General features: G+C 45.2%; 1 protein-coding gene across 2 annotated transcripts; it reads right to left on the bottom strand.

The window, feature by feature from the left end:
* Positions 1-786: 786 nt before the first annotated feature.
* INSIG1 (insulin induced gene 1) lies at positions 787-11,359 on the bottom strand. Of its 2 annotated transcripts, none has more exons than XM_051812897.1 (6): positions 11,212-11,359; positions 10,494-10,933; positions 7,771-7,895; positions 6,948-7,114; positions 6,382-6,481; positions 787-3,178 (listed from the first exon to the last, which is right to left on the bottom strand). In XM_051812897.1, exons 2-6 carry the CDS (start codon positions 10,915-10,917, stop codon positions 3,149-3,151), a joined length of 846 nt encoding a protein of 281 aa, XP_051668857.1. In that variant the 5' UTR covers positions 10,918-10,933; positions 11,212-11,359; the 3' UTR covers positions 787-3,148. The 2 variants fall into 2 exon arrangements, with proteins under 2 accessions (XP_051668857.1, XP_051668858.1); XM_051812898.1 differs by lacking the exon at positions 11,212-11,359 and adding an exon at positions 11,012-11,168.
* Positions 11,360-11,835: the final 476 nt, after the last annotated feature.

The following is an 11,835-nucleotide window of genomic DNA, read 5'->3' on the forward strand; positions in this document are numbered from 1 at the left end:
AGGACTGTGCACATGTCAAATCATCCCTGTTGCTGGGAAGAACGTTTTGCTTTTTTCCCTTTAGAAACTTTGTACACCCGTTCCTGTCTCAAAAGGAACACCATCATGCCCCAGTTCTCCAAGACCAGGCTGTATCCCACAATTCATTTATTTTTTAATAAATATATATTGAATTCCTTTTGACAAAATTTGAGTGGAGTTTCAGGGAAGCAATGGACCTGGGGAATGTGGGCCATCCTCAGGTTTGGAGCCGTTAGCTCCTCAGCTGCTACAGAGCAGGAATTGAAGTTAAGCAAATGCAGCCCACTTAAGCTAAAATAGTTAAGAAGCTCTTCACGAAGCTTTCTTCAGCTAAGCCAGCAGAAAATATATCAAAAAAGCCATTCTACTGTTTCCACTGAAAATGCAGCAACTTCTAGAAGCCCAAAATAGACACTTAAGTGCAGCAAAATTGAAGAGTTTTGGTCTGAATTTGGAAGCTGCTGTTAGAATTTCTTAGACTTTTCAGCTGTGCTTACTCATTCTTAGCTTGCACTCACATTTTAGTAACCACTGCTGCAGATAACCAAACCACAAAAGGAATGTGCATGTTTACCCTGCCCCCTCTGTATTTTGTTTCAGATTATGAATTTCAGCATTTTGGAAGACAATGGTTGTAATATTCTGTACTTTAAGTCACATAACCATAACACACTTATGCTGCTTTCCTGGTACAATAGCAAGACTGTTTTTCTTCTCAACTGTACAACCCAGGCTGAAGTTAATCTTGGCAAGTTCAGTTTAGGATTCTTTTTTTTTTTTAAACCACTGCATATGCATGACTGAATATTTGTTATGCAACCATAACAACTGTCCTTTTCAAGAAAGATTCCTGCATAATGTGAGCACAGAGAATCCAAGGCAAACATGACTTGATCGTAAAACTTTAATAGTAAAAAAAGTGTAAAACCAAACACACTGCTGAAAACTTATCAGTAAGAATGAGAATATAAGTGTTCAAATTCAGAATAGTGCAAGTTTTCTTCACTCCCCTCCCCACCTCTTCCAAACTTAAATCACTTTGGTTAAGATACTCAGAAGTGTTGGCAAAAAATGAACTTTTGACTTACATTTTTGGCTGCATTATTTCGACCATACACAGATTTAGTTTCAGTTTTTAGAAATAAATCTTAAATACTTCTCTATTAATCAAATATCCATAGAGATCACTGTCATCTTTACTTCCATCTGGTTTTATAACATTTTGAGATTGGTTTAAAGGTGGTTACAAAGCTGTCTCCCCAGCAGGTAGCATACTTCTTAAACAGTTGAGCTGAACCTGTCCTGATCTGGGGACCTAATTTCTTCAGGTACTTCTATAAAATTTGATGATTTATGTTTTGAACATTTGAGGAAGGATCTTAGACCAACTCAATTACTCTTGATTTACACCAAAGCAAGATTAGAATGAGGGTATGCTCTGTAGTATACAGTTTGTGCTAAATTTTTCCTGCAAGCATTCCCTTAGAAGAGTGAAAACAGCCAGAGCAGCTATCTGGCCTTGACATCTGTTTTGATGGTTCAGTCTTTAACTGATGCCTCTAACTATAACTGAAGCCATGTAAGATTGGAAAAGAACACAAAAAAAATTGCATAATACAAAAAGGCAAATCCATAAAAGTTTACAAGTACAACATAAACACAAAATTGGAGTATTTCCATAAATTTGGGTTCAATGTAAGATACAACAAAACTAGCTTTACTAGTTAAATAAATTATTGCTCCATTTGACTCCATGCAGCATTGAAATGAACTCAGAACCCTTTTCTCTTTAATCTCTCATAAGAAATGATCGATATTGAAGAGAACATGAGGCTCAGACTTACTGTACATTGCACTTCAACTTTTAAGACCTAATACTTGCTACTTAGGTCTCCTGTGGTCTAAGCTATCAAATGAATACGTTGTGCTCACCAGAACTATGTATTAAGAAACACCAAATGTTTAATGTAGTGACATAAGCACTTTTTGTTTTTAAGAAGGCAATCACAGATTGCAAGTTCTATAGGGTTGTATAAAAACAAGTAGTGATCTCTTTCAGAAACTGAACTGAGAAAACAAGCTGTTTGCTATTTTTTCACATACAGTTTAAATCACATTTTAGGCCCAATTCTGTTTCCAATCGTTTCAGTCAAAACCCTGACTCAGACTGAAGATCAAGGACAGCTCTAGGAGGAAATGGCAAATTGAACAGTTGGGGGTCACACAGTGACACGCAATGCATGTTTTTTCAGTGACACCAGACATTTGAGATACCCAAGACCTCCTCTGGTGAGATACTGAAGTATGTGTCTAATATTAAGCAGGAGTACTCAAACACACTTAGATATCTTACCGAATAAAGGCCAGAACTTGATTCTTGCAAATCTAACTGCAAGCTTCAGAAATAATGAAATTTCCAGTCGGAATCTCCTGATAAAAGTTCACGTTGGAACAAGATTGTCTCCTGTGTTCACCCATCGTACTGAAGTAATTTAGAAATTCCAAACTAAGACTTCCAGCCTTTCATCCCTCCAACCCTCTCCACTGTCAAAGACAGAAACTTAATGCAGCATTACAAGTAAGGGCATGATTCCTTCATAAGACTCCTAAAAGCATTAGTGCAGTGCCTTTAATCTGTTTTGATCACTCTTATTTTTAAACAACCCTATTTTTTAAAGATTTGGATAAATACTATTCCTATTAAACCATACTTCATCATTGTTAAGCACCATCGATCTACTTCCTTTGGGCACTGATACAAGAGCTTGTAATTAAATTTCAGTTTCAAGGCTTTAAAATACGGCAGCTGATTCAATAACTTACATTGGAATCTAATACTTGGAAAACTGCCACTTAGCCCGAACAGTTGTATGCAACTTGGTGTTAAACTCTTCCAGAGAACAGCCATATGCAAATGCTTACGTGGTAAATCAGGGTAAGATTTCAAGATAAGCAGTTAATTTCACTTGGCTATTCTAAGAGTGGATTAATATTTTTTTTTCCACAAGTCATTTGTGCAGTGAGCCCATAAAGAGATTATTTTTTCTAAATAATCTTCAGTTTTAAACAGGAACACATCTTTGTAATGTTGCTTTCACGCTGGCACCGTGCTCTCTTCTTCAAAGATTTAGTCATTGTGTGGTTTCTCTGGAATACCCTATGGATAAAAAAACATCAAACACATATTATGTTTTAATGCCATCTGGTAAGTGACTACATTATGCAGTATTTTCAATTATTAAATGATCAACTAACTTCACTTAAGTTGACAACGACCTAGACATGGCTTCTTATAAAAGCTGAACAAGGACTGTGGACAAAAAAAAAATCACTATGGATGTTTGTTGCCTCAGTTAGTGCATCTGAAAAACCCATCTACCAATTGCACTGCTTTTTATAAAACTTTGTTATCTTTCCTCTCTATCTCAGTTTATTTATTAGCAGAAGGTACACAGTGCTTCACTTACTGGACATTAATTCAGTTTTAACAGCCCTTTTCTTTTTTAAACTGTCTTCAAGTGTAAGTTACATTATTTTCCAATCAAAACATGGTATCAGAGACTTACTCATTTCCTCCTAAGTCCCTCAGTATGAAACCTTGTAGTGTATGTCAGTGTGAGGAATTTACCCAACTTTTCTTTAAAACAAAGCTTGTAACATGTTCTTCTCTTTCTAAGGTCAAAATGCAAATGTATTTGCAAGTACTGAATGCATTCTCAGTCCTGCAGCCTCCAGCACTAGCAAACAATACATATTTGTGAGGTCCAAGTTCTGAATACGACCCTAGCTCGCCAGATGCCAAGAATGATGGTTACAACTCAAAATGAAGTGCTGCCATCCATTTAACCCAGCTGATGAGCACTGACTGAGCAACTCTAGGTGTAATAGTCAGCAGACAGAGCTGATGGCAGCAGCAGCAGCACTTTCATGTCTTCCTTTGCTATAAAAGCTATTACAAGGAAACTTTGGATTTCATCCTCAAGCTGATAGCAAAAAACCCCAACAAAACAAACAACCTCCAAAAGTCTCTGCTACCAGCAGGTTTGCTTAAAGGTTACACTGCACTTCGTAGAACATGTGAGCTCACTTGAAATCCAGTGACTGAAAAGCAGCAAGCATCTCCCAGTTACTGTCTATCAGGATGGGAGGAGACGTCTCAGGGACACTTCTAATTTTACTTTCAATTTCTTTTCTAACTGCAAAAGCTAAACAGGGGCTGAGGAAGAAGCAAGGCAACTTTACTCCACTAATTTCCATGGGTGCCACCTTCTCCTTTAGACAGGCCCAGAAAATATCTGCTGTTTGATCAGCAACTGTCACAGGCAGCAAACAGCTCAGGGGCCACAGGAGAATACAGCTACAGAAATAACTGCTTTATTCAAGTATGGTTTAAAAAATGCTATATTCCATCTTCTTGCCGCATCCACAATGATAAAATAGACTGATGCTTTTCAGTTCTCTCTGTAGAAGGAAGATGTGGTTGACTGAGTTTTAGACTCTACTTTAGAAGTCAAATTCTTTGATTTCCAGCACTGAATGCTTGCAGAAGTTTTCCTATGAAAATGCTGGGCTTCACCAAGTTCTTCCAGACTAAGTAGTGGTAGTGTAAATCACAGTAAAGGGACTTCCAGATAACCAGATTAAAAACCTTTGCCTTGCCAACTTCCCTCTTTCTTTATAAGGAAGATGACAAGACTGACAGGAAAGCTGCAGGCAGCAGTCAGTGTGATTTTAACTACATTCAGGTGAGATATCAGGTGAAAAGAAGTCAAAAAAAAAAAAAAAAAGGAGTTCCATGTGCCTGAATTTATTTTAGCTCTTACTCCTTTCAGGATCCCTTCTTTGCTTTCTAATAGAAGCAGCAGAGCCAATGGAAGCACTGCATATGCCCATGTGAAATATAGAAGTGCAGCATAAAACAAACTATAATTTTATTTTGAGACTCTGCTGCAATAGCAAAGCTTCAATAGAATTAAATTAATATATGTTTTTCACTTGATATGAGAGGCAAATTTAAAAAGAGAAATTATACCCTCTTTCCCCCCCATACACGTAGTCCTAAGAAAAAAAAAAGTGCAGGTAGTTTGCACCAGTGGGATTTGAAGGGGCAGTAGTGAGCTGGTGTTTTAAAGAACCTCAGAGCAAACCAAATTGACTGTGAAGTTAAGATGGTGACCACAGTCCCAGGAAATCTGTAGCTTGACACCAAGTCCTCATGAAAGAAAAACCTCAAGGAGTAGATTTTGCCCATGCCTTTTTCTTTTCCTTAAGCAGCCTTTTCTATGAGAGGTTACTGTGGGTTTAGTGTAAATGAAAATCAATACTAAAGAAATCGATATTTAATGTTAGCCAGGGCTGGTCAGGGAATGTGACTCTCTTGCCCAGCTTGTCTGCAGGCCTGTCCCTCTGCAGTGTCCAGTTCAGACCACCCAAACTAGAAGTACATCAGCAGCCATCCACTGGGTCAGCCAGACCAGGCAGAAGGGAGAGAAAGACAGCTAATTTTAGACTAATATTTTTACTCGCTCATGGCTCTGTCCCAAAAAGCAGCTCTCCCCCTTACTAAGCAGTTCAGAGACTAGTATTTCAGGAACTCCCAAGTCTACAGATGCCCTTCCTGCATTAAAAATTGAAGCCACCTAAACCACAGCAGCCTTAGAAAAGTTAAACACTTGAAGGATATTTTCCAGGACACAGGACTTGTGTAGCAAAGAAGACAGAAGTTAAATCAATGCAATATTAATTATTACTATCCATCAGTGTCAGAACACTTTTCACAACCAAGCCTGGCAAACACACAGCCAGGTTGACTCTTCAGTATGCCACAAGGAAATAATTACTTAAGAACCTAGCAAACAAGATAGTAATTTATATCATCCCATACATAGAGTGACACTTTAACTACATCTTAAGTGACCAGCAACAGAATATTTGATTATAGAGTGGTGGAACTGAATGCCATATAGAGACATTTCCTTTCATTTACGTAACAAAAATAATTTAGTACATAAATAATTAGAGAAAATCCATCTGTGCCCCAGTTTTCCAGCTACCTTAGATGTTAATTCTAAGTACTGATGGAACAGGAGCGATTATCAGCAGAAGCCATGTACTGATTCCAATCTTAATTAGGCTGTTACTGGAAAAAGTTAAATAAAACAGATACTCAACCACTTACTAAGACAATACCTACTCTACTGGCAACACAGGTTGTCTGCTTACAGTTCAGCTCTTAAAAAGACATCTATTTAACTCGGTCAGTCTGTGAGTCATACCCTTAAAGGCATAGTTTATTCTTGGACTAACAACAATGGAAGATATTTGGATTGTTAAAGAAACTACTAATTATACAGTAATTACCATAGCCAGCTGGCGTCCTATGTTTCCTACAGTCACACCTCCTGAGAAAAATATACACGGAAGCCAAGAACGGATGTAAAGAAAATCTGGGGATGTATACCTAGTAAACAAAAGGAAATAAGTTAGAGAAAAGTGATTTTCATCACCTTACACACTGTTAATAAGATGCTATAGAATTCTCTCACTGGGCTAAAACAAAAAGGCAGTAACAGAGAAAAGGAAGCAAGGAGACCAAATTAAATCTGTTCAGTTTGTAAGATTCTAAACCTCCATGTCCTGATCAGCAAAGCTTAGAAATTCCCTCTCCTGAGAGCCAGTAGAAGTTCGGTTTGCTGAGCTGTTACCATTTCAACATACATCCCAATTTGTCTGCTCCCCAACTCCCACCCCCAGTTCCCAATCTTATCATCTGGAATAACTGGACAATTAGCAGCCTTAGACAAACAAAATGTCTAATAACAATAATGATGTGCCAAATATGTTAATAACTAACTTCCAGGGCACGTGCACCCACATTTCTACTTAAGATATGAGAGTAAAAACAGTATTTTAGAAGTATAACTTACTGATAGACACCATTATATACAAGGAACTGGGTTATCAGGGTTGCTACAAAGGCTATTGTAATTCCAAGCCCGAGACCACTTCTGGAACGATCAAATGTCCACCAAAGACCCAGTGATAAGGCTGCCAGAGTCAGGGACAGCTGGACGTTGTTTGCAAAGTCTAGTTTCTGGAAAAAGATGTTAAGGACAATCTTTTGAAGTCTGCAGACATCCTGCTGCTGACACTGATCAAGGGAGAACTCAAACTGAAAGTGAGCATGATTCTCTGTCTTTAAATACAATATATTTAGGATTTGTTTTTCAGACCTGCCAAGCAATCATAGCTCTTGACTTTGACTGGATAGTGAATGCAAAGTCAACATCAATTTTTGTCACACTGAGCATCTAAAGAATATACTATATAGTAATATATTTAACTTTTATGGATTTTTGTCTCAAGTAATTCGGCTTTATGTTTTCTGCTCAGACAATCACAACACAAGAACACTTTTACTGAGTGCTTCTCACTAGTACATCACCAGTTAATTGTGTTAACTATTCGATGCAGGCAGATTAAAACAACACAACTTACACTGTTATGCTTGTAGTTAAACCAGACATACTATAATGTCCATCCCTCTCCCCTCCCAGAACTCCCATCAACTACTTTAAATGAACTGTGCAGTACTTTAAATGAGCTTACAGTAATTACTGCAGTGTACAGCAGGTCTGACAGAACTTTGCCAGTAGCAGCACCATCCTTACCTTTGTAACTCCCCCAGACACTGTTTCATGACAACAGACTAAGCACATGGAGCAACAATGTACACTGTCTCAAGGATACAGCACTGGCGTGGTTGATGCCAACGAACACCGCGATGCACCGCATGACACTGGCCCACTCCCGCTTGAATTTGTGTGGCTCCCCGAGGTGGCTGTCAATGCAGGGGTACAGCAGGCCAACGACAGCTGCAAGAGAAAGCAACACTACTTGCACTAACTGTTATACAATGGTTACTCCAATGTTATCAAATATTAGCTCGGCAAATAAGTGCCTGAAAAAGCTGTGAGCTGCTTATCACACCACTGTAAGCATGATGAAGAAAATACAATTATTACCCTCACTTTCTACTTTAGAAAATTAAAACCAGTGTTAAGGTTTTTGACTTGAAGCAATCTTTCTCCAAAGAGATTTATCATTTGACATCCCAAGCAAATGCTTGTACCAATAAAAACCAAAGCATAACAAAAGCTTAATTACAGCGAGGACTGGAATATGTGTTCATTGCTCACGTGCAGGGTAGACAGTTTTATGAACATGACTCATCAGCTGTGAATCAGGCTCTGAATTAAATATTTGCCTGGACTTAAAAAGTTTCTCGGCAGAGCTGCTTTCTCTCCTTCTGCTGGGTTGTAAGTCAGCCTGTGCTTCTGTCCATGTCACGTGAATTTTGATACCAAACAGATGCAGAGCTGAACTTAAAGAAGCATCTGCCATCAGTTGTATTTATGTCACGGAAAAATAACTACTCATACTATTAATCGCACAAAGTTTGTATCATCATATAGCATTTTCTCAGCCTTATCAGCCTGCAAATTGGTTGCAGAAGAAAAACACAGGCTAGTGTTAGCTCAGTTGCTATCACAAACACTAGAGGAGCTCCATTCTTCCAAGACTTGTAAGTCTTGTTGCCAACTCCAGGGTTAGACACGGTGCTTTTATTGTGTGTTAACTCCTATGTTTATTCATCTCCTTTCCTACCCCCTTTTTTTTAATCCCTTAAACTCCTAAGAGGAATAACTTCTATGTTAAGAAGGCTACAAAACATACTATTCCAAGACAGACATATGATCTAATGCTGACACAGTTTCATTATTCTGATGCCAGCTACCAGGACTTTTGCCTTATGATAACAGCTAAATTCCAAAGTTTAATCCAACTGTGACAGGACTATGAGAACTCTCACTGGAGCATATCCCACAGCATCCCTTTTATTACACAGTTTATCATTCATTCAAGTTTACAGTTTATCATTCTTACTCCCTTACTATGTGATACACATAAACATCACATGACAACGTCACTGCATTAAAATAAAAGTCAACCATGCAAGAGTTGTTTAAAGTACTTTCAATGCAAGTTAGAAACTATCACAGTGTCCTAAAACTTAACTCATTTTTAATCCCTCAACCCTTTGTCAAAGCCTCGTTTGGACATGGCTGGGAGGGGGTTATGAACACTAATCCACCAGGTAAGTGCCCGCTGCTGCTACAACTGCAGCATAGTCCAGGTCTTCCGTGGGATTTTGCCCAGCAGTGGGTATGGGTGGGCAGGGGGCAGAAGGGAGCAGGGGACAGGCAGGTGACAGGGGCTTGTGACAGGGAGAGTGGGCAAGGGACAGGGGCTGTGGGCAGGCAGGTGACAGGCAGGTGGCAGGGGAAAGGCAGGTGACTGGGGCAGTGGGCAAGGGGCAGGTGACAGGCACCAGGGAAGGGGCAGGCTGGTGACAGGGGACAAGCTGACTGGGAGGGGAGCAGACAAAGGACAGGCTGGTGACAGGCAGGTGGCAGAGAACAGGCAAAGGACAGGGGCAGAGGAAAGGCAGGGGACAGGAGCAGCAGGCAGGGGAAAAACAGGTGACTGGGGCATCAGGCAAGAGGCAGGCAGGTGACTGAGGCAGTGGGCAAAGGGCAGTGGACAGGCAAGTGACAGAGCTGGTGACAGGGGCACCAGGCAAGGGGCAGGCCGGTGATAGAACAGGCAGGGGACAGGGGCAGGGGAGAGGCCGGGAACAGGAGCATCGAGCAGGGGAAAGGCAGGGGCATCAGGGAAGGTGACAGGGCCAGTGGGCAGGCAGGTGACTGGGGCAGCGGGAAAGGGGCAGTGGACAGGTAGGTGACGGGACAGGTGACTGGGGCAGGGACATCAGGCAAGGGGCAGGCCGCTGACAGGCCGGTGACTGGGGGCAGCGAGGGGCAGACAAGGGACAGGCAGGTGACAGGGGCCAGTGACAGAGGCGAGGCCGGTGACAGGCCGGTGACAGGCCCGGCCCGCGCGCCCCACACGTGACTTCCTTGTTTTGGGCCCGGCCCGTGGCCAGTTCGCGCGCGCAGCCAATGGCGCGCGCCGCCCGCCGCTCACCAGTTCCGCGGCAGCCAATGGGCGGCGGGGGGCGGGGCCGCCGAGGGCGCTCGCGCCCGGCGCGGGGCGGGGGCAGCGCGGGAAATCCCGCGGCCGGTCCCGGTGTCAGTCCCGCACCCCGGCCCCGAGCCCCCCTCCCCGCGCTTCCCGCCGGGAAGAACGCGCCTTGCCCACGCTCAGAGAGCACCGGCTCAAAAAGATAGCCTTGGGACGCGCGGAAAGGCGCGGGCGGCTCTCGCGCGTGGATAAAGCGGGGCGCGCATCCTTTCCAAAAAGCCCGAGTTCGCATCGCTCGCCGCGCGATGGAAGCGCTTGGGGGCCAACGCGCGCATGGGTCACGCGTGAAGCCCCATCGCCACTCCTCCGCCACGGGATGAGGAAAAAGAGAGAGAGAAAAAAATCACCCGTGGAGGTCAGCAACTCACCCGCTGCTGTGCCGCAGCATGGGGGCACCCACCAGGCGGAGGAGAAGAGTGTGGAAATCACTTCGTCAGGGAACAGAGTCACATTGCGCTGGATCTGCAGCAAGTTCAGCACCAGGGCCATGAAAGCACCCACGACGAAGAGCACCACGCTCCTCTGCACCAGGTGCTGACTCCAGTTCAAGGTGCTGCTGCTGCTGCTGCCGCTGCTGCTGCTGCTGGTGGTGCTGGTGGTGCTGCTGGCGCTGGAGGTGCTGGGGCTGCGAGCTCCGCGACCCACCATCGCTAGCGAGGGGCTGGACACAGAGGAGCTCAGCATCTCGCCCACCTTGGCGGCCAGTCCCGCTGCCGTGCCCCCCAGCTGGGTCCTGTGCCTTCCCCTGGCAGTGCAGGAACAGCTCCAGGCGCAGCTCTCCAACCTGGGCATTGGCTTCACCGGGGTCCTGAAAACACAATGCACAGGCACACGCTAGTAAAGCCCCCAAACAACGGGTCAGGCCGGCGCCTCCTCCAGCACTCACCGGGCTCCAGAGAGGATGCGGGGTGACCTGACACAGCCGAGCGGCCCCGGGGCTGCACTGCCTCGGCCCCACGGGGGGACAGGGCCACGGACCCCCGCTGCCCCTGTCCCGCGGGGAAGAGCTTCGCTTCCCTCCCCGGGCCCGTCAAACCTCAGCCCCCGCGCCCATCCTCTCCCTCCGGGGCCGCGGGTACCGCTCACCTCAGGGAAGGGGCTGCGCGGCCGCTGCTCCGCCGCCTCCCTGCCGGCCGCCGGCCCGCGCCCCGGGGGAGGTTTATAAGCGCCGAGCCGCGGATGTCACGTTACCCACCGCCAACCTACCCGCGGCCGGAGGCAGCGCCGGTCCCGCCGCTCCGCTCGGCGCCGCCGCCCCGCCCGTGCCCTCCCCGCCGGGCGGGGCGATCGCGGGGCGCGGGAGCCGCCGCGCCAGCCCCGGGCGGCCGCGGCCCGGCTCGGGTGAGGCGGCGCAGCCAATGGAGCCCGGGCGGATGATATGACGTGCGGGACACACCACCCGCCTCCCGGCACGGCCCCAGCTCGCCCGCTCCGCCCGCACCGCGCCGGGGACACCGCGCGGCACCGTCCGCGCCCGCGGGGCCGCGTCCGGAGCGCGCCGCCTCCTCCGGGTGATGGAGAGATGGGAGATGCTGGTGGCGGTGAAGGAGAACGTGTCACACAATCGTAGAATCGTCAAGGTTGGAGGAGACCTTTAAGGTCATCGAGTCCACCCGTCAACCCTGCGCCCCTACTGTGATCCCTAAACCACTCAACCACATCACCCAAATGCCTCTTGAACACCTCCAGAGGTGGTGACTCCACCACCTC

The sequence above is a fragment of the Manacus candei genome, unplaced genomic scaffold (assembly GCF_025592945.1).
Source record: "Manacus candei isolate 608988 ecotype Guabito, Panama unplaced genomic scaffold, ASM2559294v1 h1tg000089l, whole genome shotgun sequence".
Taxonomy (NCBI): Eukaryota; Metazoa; Chordata; class Aves; order Passeriformes; family Pipridae; genus Manacus; species Manacus candei.

Bases quoted from the DNA above. Each gene is read 5' to 3' on its own strand.
- INSIG1 (XM_051812897.1), bottom strand. From the start codon at position 10,917: ATGCCCAGGTTGGAGAGCTGCGCCTGGAGCTGTTCCTGCACTGCCAGG. The intron at 6,482-6,947 runs GTAAGTTATACT...TTTGTTTACTAG, and splicing joins GTATATAATGGTGTCTATCA to GTATACATCCCCAGATTTTC. The intron at 3,179-6,381 runs GTAATTACTGTA...TTTTATCCATAG, and splicing joins TAGGACGCCAGCTGGCTATG to GGTATTCCAGAGAAACCACA.